The following is a 21,835-nucleotide window of genomic DNA, read 5'->3' on the forward strand; positions in this document are numbered from 1 at the left end:
TAAGAATAATAACACGACCAAGAACCTTCAGAGTTCTTAAGAAAGCTTAGAAAGTAGACTCAACACCACATTAACAGAGCCATGTAACTGTGACTGCCTGTGTGCGCCGTGGTTGACTCACCTGCTCAGTGACACCGGGTCCAAATTCTACCTTCCTAGAACTAGGAACATAGTCAACTCCTGGAGTGGCAGAGGCTGGGTCTGAAGGCCGTGTTGCACACCAGACAGATGTGAAAGTAGAAAGGTCAGTACCATGGCGGATCACTGGTATCTTCACTGTGCCTGAATCAAGTCAAGAGAGAATGTAATGGTCATTCTTGAGCCAGAAAGCCAGTAAGGCTTCCAGAAAGACTGTTTCCTCTGATTGCTGCACACTCAGTTTGTAACACCCAATGTCAGACTGAGAGCTGTCTCTGCCTTTTTTCATTGAAAGAAGATCCAAAGAACACTTACAGGAGGGCTTCATGAAAGTGACCCTGGGAAGACAAGACTGAGGGGTGAGCAGCCTTACAAATGCACCATAGGGCTGAAGTGCCCACAGAAAAACATCTCAAGCCTCTTCAGGGAGAAGCAAGTAGAACACAACATCTACAGCTAGCAAACAGCCAGTAATCAGCTAGACTTCATGAAGCCTAGAGCTGAATTTTTCCTAATTAAATGTTTTAACTGGGTAGAATTTCCTATTTTATTCAAGTGTGCACACATTATTACTTAAACCATATGTGTTCTTTGTTTATTGTACCAATAAGAGCTCATCTGTTTCACAGCGATCTTTTATTCTGTAGTGCGAAAGAAATTTAGCAATTGGTATGGCACCTGTACTCTCAAAACTCAGAACGCAGAAGTAAAAAAAAAAAATCGTGGCGAGTTTGAGCATAGCCGGACTTATATATCAAGTGCAAGGTCAAACTGAACTACATAATGAAATACTGTTTGTCTCTAAAAACCAAAGGCTATGGCCAGGTGCAGTGGATCATGCCCATAATCCTAGATACTCAGGAGGCTGAGATCTGAGGATTGAGGTTCAAAGCCAGCCCCAGCACTAAAAAGTCTGTGAAACTCTTATCTCCAATTAACCACTAGAAAACCAGTAGTGGTGCTGTGGCTCAAGGGGTAGGGTGTATCCTTGGGCTGAAGAGCTCAGAGACAGTGCCCAGGTCCAGAGTTCAAGTCCTAGGACCGACCAAACCCCCCCCCCCAAATCCTAGGAATGTAGCTCAGTGGTAGAGTATTTGCCTTGCATGTGCAAGGCCTAGGGTTTGATCCTCAGCACTGAGAAGAAAAAAAAATAAACAACAAATAACAAAGCCCATACTTCTAGGTATTTTCAGAACCAAGGTCAGAGCTAAGGTTAGCTAACCTAAAAATCCCATAAATCACCTCATTTTATATGCTCTGAAGTACCATGCAGCCATACGGAATCGCCTTTTTTTTTTGTCAGTTCTGGAACTTGAACTCAGGACCTGAGCACTATCCTTGGGACTTTCTCAAGGCTAGAGCTCTACCACTTGGATGCCAGCATGCACTTCCATTTTTTTATATGTATGTGCTAACCGAGGAAACAAATCTGGGTCTTCATGCATGTTAGGCACGCACTCTATTGCTAGTCCTAACTCCCTACCCCCCAAAATTGCTTTTTGTTTGTTATTGTTGGTACAGAGGCTTAAACCTAGGGCCTGAGCATTGTTCCTTCCCTTAGCTTTTTTCTCAAGGCTGGCATTCTACCACTTGAGCCACAGCTCTACTTCCAGTTCTTTGTTGGTTAACTGGAGGTTAAGAGTCTCATAGGCTTTTCTACCCCAACTGGCTTTAAGCCTTGATTCTCCTATCTTAGCCTCCTAAGTAGTTAGGATTATAGCTGCAAGGCACTAGTGTCTGGCTAAAGGGACCTAGTTTTAATCTACCTTATTTTTTTGCTAGTCCTAGGGCTTGAACTCAGGGCCTGAGCACTGTCCTTTGGCTTTCTAAAGGCTAGAGCTTTACCACCTGAGCCACAGCACCATTTCCAGCTTTTTCTATGTATGTGGTACTGAAGAATCGAATCCAGGTCTTCTCACATGCTAGGCAAGCCCTCTACCACTAGGCCAAACTCCTGGCCCATCTATCTTTTTATTATATTAGCTGCTTAATATCTGGTCATTTGTTTACACTCTTTGAGCATCATCTGTTTCACTTAAGATCGAGTGAGAATTCATGATACCTGGCATTATGTGTTTCATAGTACTAGATCCCAATCTTCCTCAGCATTCTTCCAAAGTGGCAAAAAACCTGGATCTGCACTGCACTACTCACAATAGTCAAGCAATGGAGACAACCCAGATGCCCCATTATAGATGAATGGATACAAAAAATGTGGTACAAACATTCAATGGAATTCTACATAGCCACCAGACAAGATAAAATAATGGCATTCACTGGGAAGTGGATGAAACTAGAACAAATCATGCTGAGTGAGATAAGTCAAGATCAAAGGAACAAAGGGCACCTCGTCTCCTTGGTATGTGGATATGAGATCCAAACAGTTCAAGAGCAATGATTCAATACTCGGGTACTCAAGGTCATTAACATGAACTTGGAGATACAAATATAACTATATAGACATATAAATCTATGATGCAATATACATTCCATAGATATTTTGATATATTATATAGACCGATATGTATCTATGACATAAAAACTTCTCAGCTTAATTTTAATTTTGTTCTTAAATTCATGTGCCAGTGATTGCATATAGAATTTACATTCTTGAATACCTGTTTGTTAAACTTGGCATTTGAAATATGACGTAAAAAATTCAGTGTTAATAAAATCTTTTAATTAAAAAAATAAACCCTGGATCTGGCTTTTATCAGTAGGTTCTAAGCAAGGCTCTGTCCCTTTTGTCAACAGCATACAGAATATCTTCAAGATCTTTGGGTAGCTATAATAGGGAAGGAACCTGGGCTCTAAAATATCACACAGAAGAGATTTACCCACTGACTGCTGGGCTGAAAAAGTTCTATTGAATGAAGGCAGTAAGAGTTTAGCTTGGTTCAGAAGCTAGCAGGAGCTCAACAATTCATCTTCATTCTTTTGTTTATGGGGTGGGGGACATACTGTTGGCCTGCACAAGATGGAGGCATTCTGGGGGTGCAAGAGATGCAGGGAAAGGGAAAAGGAAGGGAAGGTTGGGGAGAGGAGAAGAGAAAGGCTTCAAGGGTGTCAAAGGTGCCAAGGGCAAAACAAAGCCTCATTGTCATTATTTTTTTTTAGGCTTATTTATTTTCTCGTCATTCTTAATAGAACACATTCCCATCCTTCATAGCCAAAATACACAGCACCACATGCCCTCTTTCTGGACCTTGCATCTTGAGGTCAGATTCCTCTCTGACATCAATAACCAGAGCAAAAATATATATGGGACATTTTTTATCTTTGCTAGCTTCATTCTTGATCTTGCTGTATACCAATGTATACCAATGCTTCAGAACACTGATGGTGATGCTGAAGAACAATCTCAAACATTAGAAAGAAGTTGCTCAAAAAGAAAGGATCAGGAGCTGGGTGGTGGAATGTCAGAAAGGCGCTCCATTACCTGCATCCTCGCTGACAGTGAAAGCTGTGTTGGCCAGGGAGATGGTGGAAGCGTCGTTTGGACCACTAATAAACACCTTGGCCAAAGCCACCCTTCCAATGCGGGCCCGGTCAGAAGCATCAGCCAGGGCAATCTCAAACTCTTCTTCTTCTTCATACTCGCTGTCGTCAATGACCATGACATCACAAGTAGCTGTGGTGACACCAGGCCCAAATATCACACGGCTCTCTGCAGATCTCCCTCTAGATTTAAAGTCAGAGCCGGATTCTAGAGCATAAAGGCTACTTCCCATCGCTGACTTCGGGATGGTGTAGCAAATTGCAGATACAATGCTGCTTGAATCTCCTGCAATAGAAATGGCAAGAGAGCTGGAACATTTCAATGAGTCCTTCTCAAACTTTGGAAGCTTTAATACCTTAATGAGCTTGTGACATTCCATCACTACTTCTGTTCACACTCTGACAGAAAATCTTCTGAGTTGCAGTTTCTTTTAAGCTAGTGGTATAAACCGCTTGAGGATTTAATATACCCCAGACATTTCCCCAAATAACTTAGAATGGATTTCCTATTCTGTGAGTTTTGTGCTCTGTTAATTCACAAGAGTCATTGCCTACCATCTTAAGACCACAGCGGGTGGAAAGATAAGACTCATATTTGGAACTTTAAGTAGCAAAGTAATTGTGTCCTGAAGGTAGTGCAATGAGCACAGTTCACTGCCTTTCCGAATAAACTTTTGGACTTCAATTCCCTGAGAGAAACAAGCTTGTTTAAAAAAGGAAAAGACAAAATAAAGTAAAACTTGCCTCTCTGTACAAATGACCTTAGTTATTAAATGTAGTCACATCCATTGGTGGCAGCTTGCCTGGCTTGGGGGCCCAGAGCAATCACTGGGGCTTTCTACTGTTTTCTGAGTGGTATTCTCCAGGTTTTATGCTATCTGCAGTTTTTGTTAGAGTGGTACCCAAGTCAGCAGATTCAATAAAGAAACCTGACATCATCATTTATAGTCATGTTATGCCTTTGAACCAGAATTTCATTTCTGTGTGTTCTGAAGTTTCAATACTACATTCCTCAAGGATCACCCTTTATGTCTCACAGTTTATTTCTCATCTGAACTCATATATAACACAAAGGGAGTGTGTGTGTGTGTGTGTGTGTGTGTGTGTGTGTGTGTGTGTGTATGCTACACTGGGGGGGCTGTCCATTGGCTTTTTTTTGCTTAACACTAGTGTTCTACCACAGCTCCACTGGTGGTTAACTGGAGATAAGTGTCTCATGGACTTTTCTACATAGGCTGAGTCCTTAGTCTCCTGAGTAGTTAGGATGAGGGGAATGAACTACTAGTGAATAGCTAGGGAGAGAAAATTTTTATGTACAGTTTCTATCTTTCAAGAACTAAGATCCTCACAATTATAACTTTCCCCTTGGACCATGGTTATTAAATATTTTATGTAATGGTAATGGATGAAGAATACTGAGTTCATGAATAATTTGCAAGACTACATCTAACCAGTCTTTTGGCCCAGCTTAAGAATAAGTGAAGCAAGAAGAGAGGCCTTCTGATAATACTTGCTGTAGCTATAATCATCATTGTGATCGTTCTGGGAAGCAAATAAGTCAATACACGTAAGATTCTTGCACCAATCATTTCAAATGATCAGTGAGCACTTGGTGGATAAAAGGAATGCAATGAATGTGAGCTATTATTATAACTCCTTATATCAACTTTGGCACCAACAGACCTTTCCTTTCAATAGATGCAAATAGAAAACCAGCACTTTCATTGACCCGGTAGGTCTTCTTATCAAACTCTAATGTGGGCTCATCCTCAGTGTCATTGATGTGGACCTTCGCCTGGGTAAACGCTCCTAACAAGGCATATGCTGGCATGCTGAGCTCCACAATGAAGCTCTCAATGTTCTCAAACACGTCATCATCATTGATGACAATGGTGCATGACTTGGTGTCCTCTCGCTCATCAAACTGCACCTGTCAAAAACAGAAATGACAGAGGTTAAGCCATGCCTTGACACCCTCTACTACAGTCCTCCAGAGAATTATGGGAAAAAAGCACCAGAGTCCAGCAGGATATAACTAGTTCTTCTAACCCTTCATCCTGCTGTGCCATCTGGAACACTCAGCCACCTTCTATTTTTCACTGGACATTGTGTAGGGACATGGATGGACCATTTGGTGACCAAAAACATATTCATATTCTGGTTCATTAATTTACTTTAGATAACAAAATCATTTTTTGATTACTCAATCTCCCTTACACTTGAGGCAGGTTTAATGAGAAAGAGCTCTAAACTTGGCACAGGAAGTTCTAGTTTCAAGTTCTGTTACTTCTAAACTATGTAAAGTTATAAGACTTTATGTACATCCAATTCTTGATCATCTAAATAGCAATGATAATTCTTCTACTTATATATTTATTGACAAGACTAAAGAAAAGTACATAGAATGGTATAACTAACTATATTTTAGAGCACTGAACAAATTTAAGCTACTGCCATTGCTGTGACCTTGTTACATATGCAATTAAAATTGGCATGGAGTATTACTGAATAATAAAGATGGAAAGCACAGAAGTTATTTAAACATGGCAGACTAATTCTATACCCCTTGACATTAAAGTAGGCTTTAATGACAACGTGAGGGACCTTAGACTGGTATCATTTTGCAGAAATTATTTTACGAGCACATAATTGTGAAATCAACCAATATGTTTCTGGTTTTACCTTTTGTGAAAAAGAAAAAAGAAGGAGTAAGGGAGGAAAAAGCAAGGGAGAGAAGAGGGAGAAAGGGAAGAGGAGAAAGGGAGAAGAGAGAGAAATAGCAGTAAAGAAAGGAGAAAGACAGGAGTGAGGCAGTAGAAGAAAGAGGAAGAAAGAATGAAACTTTCAAATGAAACTAGTATATAGACTTGTCCCAAACTGAAAGGGCAGCAACTGAACTTTGACTGAGCTTTGTGTGAATGGAGGCATTTGATGTGTGCATGAAACAAGTAATCCTAAAGCCCTAAGGCCTTGCAAATCTGGAAAACTTATCATTTGAATCACACAGAAAATTGCTAGCGCATATCTAATAAAATTAAATTTTACTAAGCTCCACACTTCCAAATACCCCAAGAAAATAAAACACTCAAGATATTTCTGTTTAATATCTACAACGGATAAACCTTTGTCTTTTTTGCACAAAACCCACAAGAACATGCTCTGTCTTATTCACTTACTAAAGATCCTTTAGCTGTGTTTGTTCTTTATTTCTCTTTTATTGAGATAAAGTCTTGCTTTGTGACCCTCCCTAACCTTGAACTTGTGATCTGCTGGAATTATAAACTGTGTATCACCACATGAGACTTATCTTTTCTAATTCCTCATTTAAACTGGACATAGGGTAGCTTAGTCTTGATGATTCCTGAACTTGTGAAAGGACACTTCACTCTGCAGAGATTTGTGCCATCACAATAATAATGAAATTAAGATCCCCTTATCCTTTCTCTCTTTGATGCCTAGGGTTTACTCTCTAGCTAAGAATGCACTCTACCCCTATGCTGATTTTTCTTTCTAGCTATTCACACTCTCATTTTTCTTTCCACCTGCTACCTCAGTGCTGACAGCCACATCTACCCTGATAACCGGGACATTTCTCCTCCTTCCCTGCGCATCTACACAGTGGTAAAGCTGTTTCTTCTAGGAAAACTTACACTCAACATGCCCAAGGCAAAGTCACAGCCCCAGACCTTGTAAAATCAGCTCTGGTTCCTCCTAAGTGCCCTTCCTAGCATTACCACCCATATCTCCCATCTTCCCACTACCATTGCTAAAAGCTTATTCCTTCTACTAATCTGTCAAATCCACACATCCTTCTCCAACTTCATCTGTAGAACGTGATGATTTGGGGTTTTCTTTTTGTCATGAAGCAATGTGTAAAGACAAGAAGCTAGATGACAACTTAAGTGTAGACAGTTTACACTTCAATATGATTAGGCAGACTGTGAAGAACAAAGTTCAAGGAAAGATGCTAGTGGAAAGAGATGAGTAAAAAGAAGGAGAATTTCCCTTGACAGCCTGCAGCCATGCTGCAGACCTTGCTGGAGTCTCCCTGGCAGTTCAGAAATCAAAGATCCTTGTCCCAATTACCTGGCCAGCATACTCCACGTAGTCTTGCTGTCCAGGCTGGGAGCTGGCTGTGCCCTGCTCAGTGCGACACAGGACAATGGCATATTGGTTCAGGTTCCCTGTCCTCTGTACTGTGACGCTGACAGACCCCGCCTTCTCGCTGACATTATAGCTAGAAGCACACACAAAAAAAGGAAGTCTCTGAAAATCTACCCAGGGCTGTGAAGAACCCACATGTTCAAGGCCTGTCTGTTCAGTGTCTTTTCTGTTTGGCTGTTGGAGAAGAGCAGCTTGATGCCGCATCAACCGAGGGCATCTGCCCCTGGGGCAGTTCCAGCACCAAGAGAACATGGACTCAGGATGCAGAATGTGGTGTCCCCATTTGAAAAGTAGAGTCATTTCGAAGATGGATGTACAGTGCACAGGAACGATGACCTTCACAGCTGAAGATCTACATAAATGACAAATCATCTCTCCCAGCTGTAGCAAGGTCATCAGAAGAGGCCAGTGGGCCTTTCTTGAGGAAGAAAGCTGTTGAGGAGGCCGGTAATGACGTGGCTCGGGTGGGGAATGCCAGGTTGCAGGTAAGTGCAGCTAACAAAGGTCTTTAGACAAATGGTGTTTTATGATAATGGGGGATTCATGCAGCTTAATGGTAGAGATTTGTGCTGCTTTTCTCAAGATGCAGATTATTCAATATGCTATTAATTTGTAATAAGAAGCTTTGCAAAAGCCATAAGACAACACACACTAGACTTTGTTCTTCACCACTGGGAATGGCACTTGGGGGGTGTTATGTATCCCATTGGCTACCATTTTGGGAAAAATGACTCTGAGGTGTTAGTGCTCATTGCCAGCTTTGGGAGTGTTTACACCACATCGTCCATTCAGCCTGAGAGGGCTGTCAAGGGAAGTAAAGTAGTATATTTGTTTCATTCTGAAGGAGGAACAAACAAGTGGTAAGTGGCAGTAAACAACAAAAGAGCATATATTTTTTTAAGTGATTTAAAGTGTAAATATGGCAAGGAAGAGTACAGGATCTCTCTGGGGTCCAGGAAAAACAAGTATGGAAGTCTTCTTTACACTGACTTCCTATTTGCATTCAAACAGCTATAAAGTTGACTTCTTACCATAGTGATATGGAAAATATACATTGTAAGAATTATTTTCCCCAGAGAAATAATAATCCTTGTTATAATTTAACCCGTAAAACCCGTGTTTATCTGTCATCTTTATCAACTCGTATCTCTCTTTGCTTCAGTGATTCTTTCATAGACTAGGAAAATTTCTTAAAGAGCCTATGACTTTGTCATCTAATCTCCTGAGAATCAGAGGAGCCAGGGGAGAATACAAGTATCAGGGCAGAGATAGACGGCAAAGACATTGTTAGTGTGGTCAGAAACTTGATTCTCAAAACTTAAACATCTATTTTTATTTTTCCTATCAGTTCTACTGGATTATCTTCTAAAACATGAAGACAAAAGCAAATCTATTTGTGTGGACTAGCTAGGGTCACTGTTCTTAAGTCTTGGTCTGACTGCTTACTAACTACAAGACGGTTTGTTCTGTCTAGTGGTTTGCTGCTATGGGGATAAGAGAATTAGCCTCCTATCGGTACGTTGGAAGTAACTAAGATGATGTGTCAAGTACCTGGGATACACTGTCTAATAAATATTTCTGCAATTATTGTTTTTATTATTGCTACCATTACCATCATCATCACCATCACCATCATCACCATCACCACCACCACCACCACCACCACCACCACCACCACTACCACCACCACTACCACCACCATCATCACACCCACTCCCGCTCAACAGGTGACTAGAGTTGCTTATTTTCTCTACTTGCCTCACTAGTTTCTCCAGACCAAAAGCATAATTATACATGTACCTGGTATATTTAAAGCTGATGAGGGACCACTGGATATGGAAGATATTGTCGATGACCAGATTGGGTTTACTATCTTTCACCAGAAACTGAAAGCTATCCATCATCTCATGGATCTTCTCTTCATGCAACACGTAACGAATCAACCCCAAATTGACATCCTCTGTGGGAAAAAGACTCCCCGTAAGTTCATGGTGCATTAACTAAGTGCTATCAAGACAGCTTCAGAGATTCCCCCAGTGACACATCTAGTTTATCCTTCTTATGTGAAGAACTTATCCCCCCCCAAAAAAACAAGATATATACAAAAGTGCAACAGTTCTAAAAACAGTCCTAATAAATCTGTTTCTTCCAGATTTGAAAAATAAACTCCTACAGCCCCTTGGAACAGACAAACCTATCTTTATGTGCCACAAAAGCCTCTCATGGTTTTGTAGAATGAAAATTCCAGGGTCTTGAAAGAAACAAACCTCAGCTAATGTCTGTGGAATAGTGAAGGGAAAATTGGAGAGTTGACAGAGATCAGACTTTGATCTCTACTCCCACCTGCTGCCGTCCTCATGGATCTGGCCTCATTCCCAGTTCCAATTTCTTCTAAAGAAGGTTCTTGGAAGGCAGGTGCTAATGAAAAGAGCTGCACTTGAACTAAAACAACCTATACATATACACAGGAAAACATGTGCTAGAAGTCAAGACATGATTACAATCGGGAGGGGAAAGAAGGAAATAAGGACCTGACTTTTAAGAAGCAACGTTACATTGACTACCTCAACCAGATCCATCCTCAAAAGTCTAGAAAAGCCTGACAAGCTTACAAGACTCTTAATACATAGGGGCCTGCTTATGTGATTCAGACAGGAAAATATTTCTGTTGGGCAACCTGTATGTGTGGACTGTAATTTCTTGACTAAAGATTTTAAGAATTCATGTTGACTTTAATTTCCTGGCTAAAGATTTTAAGAAAATAAAGCAATGTATTTTAGAGATCATAATGAAGAGGGAAACATATATAATTTTTTGGAAGAAAACCAAGCAGTACCATATACCCTTTGCAGAAAAACTTGGGCCCAACTAAAGGCTAAAGACATAGTAATTTCTCTCGTCCATAGTTTGGAGGATAGGAACAAAATCAGAAGTAAATAGAACAAGGCAGGTGGTTAGATATTAAACCATTTATGTGTGTATATATGTGTTTTTAGAGTAACTGCAAGTGACTGTAGGAAAGTTTTTTTTAACAGTCCTGAGCCTTGAACTCAGGGCCTGAGCACTGTCCTTGGGCTGTCTTAAGGCTAGAACTCTGCCACTTGAGCCATAGTACCACTTTCGATTGTTTTCTATGTATGTGGTACCGAGAAATCAAACGTGGGTCTTCATGCATGCTAGGCAAGCACTCTACCACTAGGCCAAACTCCTGGCCCTTTAGGAAAATTTTGAGAGATGAAGTGTTGTTTGAACATTCATTTCTCCCATTTCTCTCCCTCCCCCCCTCTCCATCTCTCCCTCCCTCCCTCCCTTCCTCCCTCCCTCCCTCCCTCTCTCCCTCTCTTCCTTCCCTCCCTCTCTCTCTCCAATCCTAGGTCTTGAACTCAGGGTGTAGGCACTGTCCTTGCGCACTTTTCACTAAAGGCTAGAGCTCTGCCACTTGAGCCATAGCACTACTTCTGGCCTTTTCTGGGTTTGTGGTATCTAGGAATTGAACTCGAGACTTCATGCATGCTAGGTGATCACTCTACCACTAGGCCACACTCCTGGCTCCCATTTCTCCCATGTCCAAGACCCTGAAGTGCCCACCCTGGGTGAATGAGGCAGCGGCTCTTCCAGGCTGCAGCTTGCTCTCCACGTAGCCATGCTTGGGGCCCACAGTGATCTCATAGACAAGATGCAGGTCGTCCGTGTCAGGGTCCATGGTCAGCAGTTCCTTCTTGGTGATCAGGTTGGTTGCCTAGAATAGAAACCCATTAAATTTAATTCCTGAGGTGGGAATTAAGAAGCAAGTACAGGACCCTCTGACTCAGATTTAATTCAGTTCAACAATGATTTACCGAGTACATTGACTGCATGGGAAACTGTCAGGGCAAGAGAGGCTGGGAAGATGGAGGGGATGCCAGCCTTGGCCCCCAGGGCTTGCCCACTTGATTGGACAGAAAAGGACTGTGAGCCAAGGCAGAGAGGCAAGAGCTATAATGGAGATATAAAAAGAGTATTGTAGGCTTTTTGAGAAAAGAAGCGATTATTTCCACGGAGAGGTCAGCAAAGGGATTGGAGGCAGTGGAATTTGAGTTTAGACTAGAAAGGAGGATGGACTCTGAAAGAACAACATGGTACTGAGAAGATGGCTATTTTACTCCTTTGGAGAGTCAACTGCAATGCCTGAAAATGAACAGGGTAAAGTATGTTGAACCCCAGTGTTGCCCAAATATATCCAGCCAAATTTTAGTTGACCTAGTAATTTGTTCAATCAACAAACAGTGGGAGCAGAAGGCTGAGATGAGAAAGAGGGTGGGAAGTAGTACTAAATGTTACTAGGTTTAATAAGGACAGAAAATTTTGTGTGTGTGAGTGTGTGCGCGCACGTGCACATGTGCCAGTACTGGGACTGGAACTCCAGCCCTACCTTCTTGCTTGTTTTGTTTTTCTTCTCATGGTTGCTCTACCACTTGAGTCATGACTGAGCCTTTTGCTTTTTGATGTTTGACTGGCGATAAGAGTCTTCTGGATTTGTCTGTTGAGGATAGCTCTGAACCTTGATGCACAGATCTCAGCCTCCTGAGTAGCTAGGATTATAGGCATGAACTACCAGTATCTGACTGTTAATTTAGATGGTTTTTTTTCTTTTTCTTTTTTGTAAGTCCTGGGGCTTGAACTCAGAGCCTGGGCACTATTGTTCGACAGTTTTTTTTTTTTTTTTTTTTTTTTGCTTAAGTCCAGTGCTCAGCTACTTGAGCCACAGAGCCACTTCTGGCTTTTTCTGAGTATGTGGTGCCAAGGATTGTATGCTAGGAAAGCACTTTACCACTAGCCTACGCTCCCCGCCCTAATTTATTTTTTGACACATTGTCTCCCTACAGAGGGATTACAACTTGATAAATATTCAGGCTGTCCTCCAACTCAAGAGCCTCTTTCCTCAACCTCCCAAATACTGAGACAAACAGGCATGTGCCACCACACCCCTAGTCACTGGTGACTTTGACAGCAGTTTCTACAGTATGGAGTGAGAAGAGTAATGAGTACAGAAACATTCTGAAAGGGTAGCAATGTTTGTGAAGTAATGCACCTCTTATCTGGCGAATATAATGTAACCCTTCTATTAATTATAATAAAAATACATATAAAAGGAACATTCGGAATAAAGAGATCAAATAGGACATAAAATAAATTTGCACGAGTTTTGTTTCATTCAAGAGACCTCACCCCTTCCATAGGAAACAGCACAAACAGCCTCACATACAAGCAGTTGATCCACTTCATAAAGATGAAAAATAGAAACACATCCGAGGAGAAGTTTACCCACTACTTGAACTGAAATGAAGAAATCTTCACTTGTTTGGGTGTGGATATGGATTTGTCCAATTACTAGGTAAAAATGAAACCCTTAAATTGACCACATTGGGAGTCAGGAGGTAGAGAAACAGATTTCTAAAATAGAATTCCTCCAGGAACATTCACAACGGTTCAGCTGCACACCTGCACAGCTGAGAGACACTATTTCCCAGCCTTCCATGGAAAGTGTCTCGGGCCACATGACTCACTCCTCATCACACTAAATGTAAGTGACATGTTCAATTTCTCTATCACCGGCTTACAATGAAGTTCACTGCCCTTCAATTCTGTGCTTTGCCCTTTTCATGGGCAGGAAGATGGAGGGATTTCTGAGGAAACATATCATGAGCAACCACCTGGTGATAGCACAGCAAGTTCACTACTTCCACCGCATTCATAAGAAATAAACTTAGAGGTCTTTCTGTAAGAGCCACATCAAATGAAACACAATCTTAAGCAATCCTGCATAGTCTTCTCTTTTGTTGGTGGTAGTAGACGTGGAACTCAGTGCCTTGTTCTTGTCACGCAAGTGCTCTACCACTTGAGCCCATGGCTCCAGCCCTTTTTGCATTAGAGATCTTACTCACTTTTCTTTCCTTATTTTATTTTTTGGGTCAGAGTTGGGCTGGCCTCCAACTCGGATCCTCCAATTTCTGCTTTCCACTGTCACAGATGGGAGGCATTGCATTTGACCACCATCTTAAGTATTCATGAATCCCAACTACATCCTTGATCTTAGGAAGATTAGCTTAAGTAGGAGCTGTATGCTTAGAAGAGTTGAACCGGAGCTCTCTTCCTACGTGACTGTCACACACAAGGACCAAGCCCCGGGTAAGTAGTAAGAGATAGCTGCTGGCTCAGGCCTTACCTTGCCATCCATATACTCCAGCCATTGGAGACCCAGATTGGTGACAATTCGAGGGGTGCCATCATCAACAGGGAGGATGTGCACATGGAACTGCTGAGGTGCTGCCGTCGTAAGCTGTGGGAGAGGCCACGAAAAAAAAACTCATCATCCAGACATCACCAGGCCGTGGGTTCCGAGACCTCCCAAACTGGAACTGGTACTTCCAGATGAGGAGTGGACCACAGAACCAGCTCCACCCCTTCCCATCAGGCCTGAAGGAAGGGACACTGCCAAGTGGCGCTCTTGCTGGAATTCTAGCTGCTGTGGAAGCTGCTGTTCACATGCTTGTGCCACGTGTATTATGTGTGTGTTGTGTGTATACAATAATGAAGTTGGAGCTTTGCAAACATTCTAGCACTTTGGTCATTCACCTCTGAAGCCCTTTAGTTATTGCAATATATGCTTTTTTTTAAGACAGAATCTTCCTTTTGGCTGACACTATCCTGGGCCTGTGATCCATCTACCTGTGCCTTCTTTAGTTGGACTCATACCTGTATCCTAGCTTATAAGTTGAAATGAGCTCTCGTGAACTCTTTTCCTGAACTAGACTTAGAATATCAATCCTCCCCATATCTATCTTCCAGGTAGCTGAGGTTAGTAACATGAGTTATGGTGTCTGGTATGAATTTTTGGTTTTGCCAGGGCCTGAGCACTGTCCTTGGGCTCCTCTCCCCAACACCCAAGGCTAGCACTCTACCACTTGAGCCATACCACCACTTCCAGCTTTTCTATGGATGTGGTGCTGAGGAATAAAACCTGGGTGCATGCTAGGCAAGCACTCTACCACTAGGCCAAACTCCCAGGCCTGGTATAAATGTTTTTTTAAAGACACAGTCTTGCTAAACTTCCCAGGCTGGCCTCAAGTGATTTTCCTAGGCTGAGTTCAAGTGACTTTCCCATTTTAGCTTCCTCAGCAGCTGGGACTACAGATATGCATTACCACACTTGACCAACTACACTTAAGCTTTCTTTGGCTGAAGTTAATATTTCCTAAGATGAAAGAATCCACAGGGTATTTTTCTTTCAATAGCCTTTGTTAAAATTTTCATGAGAGGTTGCCAAAAATCATCATTAAGTTGTTAATATCAAAGTCTCAGGTGTGATCAGATCAGACATGAAAAGAGGTCTCTATGGGAAGAGATGTGCTTTTTTTTCCCTTTCCTTCCCAGTTTTGTTCCATTTGTTTTGAGGAAGATCTATCTTTGTGGGAATAAGGAACAGAAGAAATCAACAACAAAAGCATTTGTGAGGATAGTGAAAGGACATTCAATTTAACATTGTGTGTGTGTGAGTGCATGCCTGTATATGTGCATGTATGTTGGCATGCATACAAGCACACACACACACACACACACATACCCGTGCACACGCACGCATGCGTGCATACACACACGTGCATACACATACACACACACACACACACACACACACACACACACACACACTCTCCTGGTTTTCAACCTCCTGTTACCTATTTTCTAAATCTTTTCCATTTCTCTATTGACACAATCCCTCAGAAGACCAACTCTGATCTTTTATGTTTATAAGAGGGTAGTCTTTCTGCTTCTACATCTTCAAATCTTTATTTTCTTTTGAATGTCAAACTAACAGAGGAGCAACTATAGGGAGAGAGAAAAACCAACAGTGCCAGGTAGCTAGACAATTTTGCAGAGTCAGATGAGGTAAGGACGTCCCAAGAGCCACACATGGATAGGCTGGCTTGCTGAAGATGACCTTCTATGTCTCTGAAGGACACAGGAAGACCTACTTTCCAGGAAAAAAAACCCACTCACTACTGGTATAGAGCTGATAGTCCTGCAGACTGAGAATAGAGCCTCTGATCCTGTTAGGCACAGTAAAGGGTGAGCAAACTACTCTTAAAAGCTGCTGCTCCCAAAGATGCAAGGGAAATAGAGGCATCCTGGCCCTGCCTCATTAGAGATGCAGCTGCTCCCAGGGGAGGTGTATGGCACGCAGAGGACTGCTAAAGAATGGAGGGAAGCCAGGCACTGGTGGCTCACATCTGTAATCGTAGAGACTCAGGAAGCTGAGCCAGCTAGGGCAGGAAAGTCCATGAGACTCTTATCTCCAGTTAACTACCAGAAAACCAGAAGTGGCTCTGTGGTTCAAAGTGGTAGAGTACTAGCCTTGAGTGAAAAATCTCAGGATAGCACCCAGGCCCTGGCTTCAAGCCCCACACAACCACTTCAACAAAAAAGGAAGGATCAGCAAAATGGTAGGGAAGGCACTGGTTTCTGTCAGATGTCTGCAGGTCATTCTTTTAGGAAGTAGAGCTTGGCAGGTGCATAATCTCAAGAGAAAAGTGCTACTGATTGCATAAGCTGGTCCTAAAATGATGACAACCATGATGATGGCAGCTCCCTGTGAGCTGATCAGTTTCCCAGTGCCCCAGGTTTCATGAACATCAGCAAGGCAGATAATAGCTCTGTTCTGTGGGCAGTGAAGTAGGGACTTGAAAAGGTGATATTTTGCTTGTAGTGACAGTCAGAAATCAGTATTTCATGGACACAGAAGCTATGCTCTTAAACCACTGGCTCCTATTTTTTTAAATGTATGAATGTATGTATGTATGTACGTATGTATGTGTGTGTGTGTGTGTGTGTGTGTGTGTGTGTGTGTGTGTGTGTGTGTGTGTGAATACTGGTGCTTGAGCTTAGGAACTGGGTATTGCTGTTTAGCTTTTTTACTCTAGGCTGACACTCTACCTCTGAGCTCTACTTCCAGCTTTTTTTGCTAGTTATTTGGAGATAAGAGTCTCGTGGACTTTTTACTGCCCAGGCTGGCTTCAAGTCTCCATGCTCTGTTCTCAGTAGGTAGGACACAGATAGAAGCCACTGGCACCTGGCTTCCACTGTTTTCTTTTAAAGACTTGGCATCACTGATTGGAATGAGGGTTCTTAGTCCAAAAAGAGAAAGACTAGATGAGAGGGGGGGAAAATCAAGGAGGGATGGGTAAGCAAAAGAAAGGAAAAATAATATTAGCCATAATTATCCTCTCTTATTGGGGGGCTCAGTAGTTATTAACGAGGTGAAGCACTTGGTAAAAATTACTTCCTTTGATCCTTAGACTAAGGATTTGCAGCTGGTAATAACTTCTGTGTTTTCTTGGCAGATGAAAAGGTGAGTCTCAGACATGATTTGCCTAAGGCCAATACGCATAAGTTAATGAAAGAAGAACTTAACACAATGCAAAGATCCAAGATGTCTCTCCAGCCCATAGCACTACACCTTCTTCCTCCCTGTTGGCTCCTCACCTCTTTTCCTCCTTCTTCAGTGATGAAGAAGGGGTTGGTTCCATCAGAAACAGTGAAGGTGAACCAGTCTCTGAGGGTGTTGCTGCCATCATGGCTGTAGCTGACTCGGTTCTGGTAGATATCCTCCATGGTGAAGGTGGAGGTGAGATGGAAATGCTGCCCCCTGGTGGTTTTGTCTATGGTGCCATGGCGCGGGGGCTGCAGGACGGTGAACAAGATGGAGTCCGCCTGTCCAGAAGGGAACAAACAGAAGGGAAGGTCATAACGGAACACAGCAGAGTTGTGGCCAGCCAGTGGCCAAGAGGAATAGAACCCATTCCCAAACAAGGGCTGCCTTTTCTTGATTAATACCAAAAGACAAAACTAAAGAAAGAAGCCATTTTTACTACAATTGTACTCACCCCCTGGTACCTTTGGTTGTAAAACTACACATTTAGATTTGCTCTCTTCAGGTCATAGGGAGACTTGTATTGTAAACCTCTACCAAGGTGACAGGAAGTGTACTTTAAGAACTGTTCATTTCTTCTCAACTTACATCCATGACTTTCCAAAAATTTTTATCGATAGACTCCCATAGACATCAGAAGAGAATGCCTCATTTCTAAGTGCTACTTCTAAGGGGACCTGTAAAAGCATAACCACTGACTTAGTAGAGTCCTGACCTGGGCTAACAAGGCTCTGGTCACCCGGCACTGATTCCTCTCTGGTCCACTGAGTTCCACCTTCTTGCCTTCTTGTAATCTTTGTTGCAGTTACTGTCAGGATCTACAAGCTCTTCAGTTGCCTCTGCCCGAAGACCAAATTCTCCCTGGTAATATTTAGCTTGTTCTTTGACTTAATGATATAGTCTCTCTCTCTTTGTTCCAATATGACCTCCACAGAGAGGCCTTGTGTCTAAAATAGCACAACCTAGTTGGTGCACCAGTGCATGCATAAAATTCCAGCACTGTGGAATACCGACACAGGAGAATTAAGAGTTCAACATTAGCTTGGGTTACATAGTAACACCCTTTCTCATTAAACAAACAACCCCCCCAAAAAACACACCCACCAATGTCTACTTCTTCATTTTCATTTTTTCCTCATAATGCTGATCATACCTGATATGATCTGCTTTCTTTCCTGTCTTTTCCTCCAGCTAAATGTTCTGTGTTTGTAATTTTGTGCTGGTATTGGGGCTTGAACTCAGTGCTTCACATTCTCACTGGGTTTTTTTACTCAAGGCTAGAGATCTACCACTTGGCACTTCAGCATTTCTGTCTTTAGCAGTTAGAGCAGAGTTGAGAGCCTAATGGGTAATAAACACTTAACAAAAATGAATAAATGAATGAACAAAGGAGAGGAGAGAACGAAGTAATAAGTATTTCTGCTCTGTGCAGTGTAACTCATTTGGAAGTAAAAAGATTGACTTTGAGTCAGGCTGTGGTGACTCATACTTTTACAAAGGCAGTCCATCCAAGCAGGAAAATCCACAAGACTCTTACCTCCAATCAACTAGCAAAAATCCTGAAGTGGAGTTTTGGCTAAAGTGGTAGATTGCTAGGCTTAAGCAAAAAAAAAAAAAGCTCAGGGACAGCACGTTCTAAGCTTAGTGTCCACACGCCCTCTTTCACCATATTTCAGAGTCTAGACTTTGATGATGCTCTAATTGTGAAATAAGTTGCCATCAGAAAAGTTGGATAGAGTAGGTGAATTAAAAGAATGAAAGGAAGGTGGAAAGTATTTCCGATCTTCAATGGGAAATGCTAAGAACATTGGATAAAACATTATTTACTTGATTTTTTATGCCTCAAATTAAAAAAAAACCCAACATGTTGAAAGGACTGTTACATATAAACAAAATGGGAAATGAGTGCATTAGGGTTTAGGAAGTGCTGCAAAACAACTTGATATGCAATAGATTCAGTTAATTCTCAGAAGACCATGGAATCTGCTGTTTTCACAGCTCACAAGAAGGCCTGCTTTGCCAGACCACTATACCCAGCCCATAGGAAGTACAACAACTGCCGCCCAGTCTACTCCTCCCTTAGCCCAGGGGTGCTCGCTCTCTCACCTCTGTGTCTGCATCCAATGCCTTGAGCTCAAACTCTGTGATAGTCTTTCTCACGCCCTCCTGCACTCGCATCCCCCAGTTCTGCAGGATGGGCAGGGAATCATCCACAGGGCGAAGGGTGATGTGGAAGGTTTGTGTCACCTAGGATGAGAAAGTGCAGGTGGGACATGTGTCTCCAGCACCACCCACTCACTCCTTCCCTGTGAGCTGACCCAGGGGTGGGAAAGCCCGAAGGAACACTCTTGGACATCAGTCCAGGTGGCCCTCAGAGGCTGAGCCTATCATTTTGGCTGAGGACAGAGGAGACTGATGCCCTCCTATTGCCAGTCTCTTTTTTCACTCCACCTAGAGGACACCAAAAACCAATACCCACTCGAGGCTAGAGGCCTCAACTACCTCATGAACTCCATCAGACAGCACAAAGCTGAAGGCATCTGTGTGCGTCTCCATCTCACTAGTATGGACATATTGAACATTCCGTGCCATCAGGTCAGCCTGAGTGAAGGAATTAATCTGGATACCTAGTGAAAGAGAGTGGGAAAGAAACAGGAAGGATGTCAAAATGGCGGCCGAGGAAATGTTCTTTCAGTTGTTCATCCTCGACATCTCTGTTGTGCCCTAGAAGACTTAAGGTTACATTGTCGATAGGTTTTGAATAGCATCTCTAACATGCTAACTTTATTATCAGCATCTGCTTGTATTCACTATGTTTTAGAATCTGTGAGTGACGAAGCCATTGCCTTACGTTCTTCATTTTGTATTTCATTACTTAAAAATTACCTTTTAAGTAGTTGTACAGAAGAATTGCATTCAACAAAGCAGTTTATAAAGACAATCTATACTGACCAATGCCATTCCTTTCAACATTCTCACTCATCCTCCTCCCCATCCCTTTCCTCCTTCTTCTTAATTTTGCAGAATACTCATGGGATTCTTGTCTGTATTTCCCGTCTTCTTCATTCATACACCTCTTTCCCCTTAACCCCACCTCACCCCTTTTAAATACCTGCTTCATGGTGTTTTATTTTGCTGAACTTTGATCTTTGGCTTTCTAAGGACTTACCCTATTTGAGCTCTCCCTTGAATCTACCATATTTTAGTAAACATACTGAATGTACTTAATTATGAGTTTATAAGCTAAAACTAGCTTCTACATATAAGGGAAAACATGGTTGCTTTGTCTTTCTGGTCCTGACTTACTCAACATAATCAAGCCTTATTCTCTCTTAAGTCTGACATCAACTTATATTCCTTTCTGAAAACCTGCCTTAATTTTTAGTCTTCACTGGCTACACATAGTCTTATCTGTGTGACTAGTGATCTCTGGTCACTAGTTTTTTAAGGTCTCCTTCAACTATGGTCCTCATTTCTCATATGCTCATTAGGCAGTAACAAAACCTATTGTATGACTGCAGGGCTTGAACAATTATTCTATATCAAATGGATGATGACCTAGAAAAAATAGCATCTTTTAATAACACAAGAGAGAAATAAAACCATGTTGGCTTTCCAGCATCATTTTAAAAGTTAAAAAAGTATAAAGCAACTTTAAATGAAAATGTAACCCTTCAATGTACAACATCTCTGTTTCAAAATACTTCCTTGTCTCTTAGGCTGTGGGGGACTCATGCTCTGGTGCCAGTCAAGATGGAAACAAAATCATACATTTAATCTTGTCACTTGGATCAGAAATTTGCTCTTTCTGATTCTGAGTGTTAGGATGCTAATCTATCCAATTGAGTCCTTTTGTATGTCCCGAAATTCATTCGCTGCTTCCTGGGATTTATTATTTTTCATAGTTAATCCTGGCAAAACCCAGTTGGAGTTTTTTTTAATTAAAAATACAGTGACTCTACTCTGATGATTATATATTGAAGTAAGATTTCAGAACCACTGCCTTATCTTCCAAATCAAAAAAGAAAATCAACCCACAGGATTTACATTTGCATGTCTCTTTATCATCTGAAATGTGTCATCCAAATACAATAGCCTGCCAACTATTGGGGCATTAATTTTCCGATGAGGCATTTTATATTTCCATACTTGCTACATCAGCTCTTGACAGGCAAGAAATGTAGCCCTCTGTCTTATAGCTTTGTCTTGTGTTTCTGGACAGAAATCCATACCATTCTTTATAATTTTAATAACTTCAGACTAGTTGCACTGAGGAATGTAAATCTCTTCTCTTTGCTGTGAACCCCTTGTCACAGTCCACGTGAAAGTATTTGTCTGGATTCCTATAATGAACTGGTCACCTCATTCGCTGATCCCTCTGTAGAGATGGAGTCTGATTATGGGTGATTAAGATTATGCCTTCCTCTTGGGAAGGAGGATCTGGAATTAATCCTATAATTTTCTTTTTGTATTTTTCAATCAAGTTAAATTATTTCATTGGCAATTTAAATAATTTAATGGTAAAAAATTATATAGAATAAATTGTGCATATTCAAAAGAAAGTATCAC

General features: G+C 41.8%; 1 protein-coding gene across 1 annotated transcript in view; it reads right to left on the reverse strand.

Annotated features, from left to right (window-relative positions):
• Nucleotides 1–21,835, reverse strand: part of Fras1 (Fraser extracellular matrix complex subunit 1) — a 272,346-nt gene that overhangs the window by 49,147 nt on the left and 201,364 nt on the right. The window contains exons 47-56 of the mRNA XM_090343975.1: nt 19,769–19,893; nt 19,373–19,513; nt 17,320–17,547; nt 14,006–14,119; nt 11,389–11,539; nt 9,601–9,760; nt 7,723–7,873; nt 5,320–5,566; nt 3,578–3,922; nt 122–282 (exon numbers count right to left, since the gene is read on the reverse strand). Coding sequence (XP_090200101.1) covers nt 122–282; nt 3,578–3,922; nt 5,320–5,566; nt 7,723–7,873; nt 9,601–9,760; nt 11,389–11,539; nt 14,006–14,119; nt 17,320–17,547; nt 19,373–19,513; nt 19,769–19,893 — 1,823 coding nt within the window. The remainder of the gene's footprint in view (nt 1–121; nt 283–3,577; nt 3,923–5,319; nt 5,567–7,722; nt 7,874–9,600; nt 9,761–11,388; nt 11,540–14,005; nt 14,120–17,319; nt 17,548–19,372; nt 19,514–19,768; nt 19,894–21,835) is intronic.

The sequence above is a fragment of the Megascapheus bottae genome, chromosome 13 (genome assembly GCF_031878675.1).
Source record: "Megascapheus bottae isolate mThoBot1 chromosome 13, mThoBot2.hap1, whole genome shotgun sequence".
Lineage (NCBI taxonomy): Eukaryota > Metazoa > Chordata > Mammalia > Rodentia > Geomyidae > Megascapheus > Megascapheus bottae.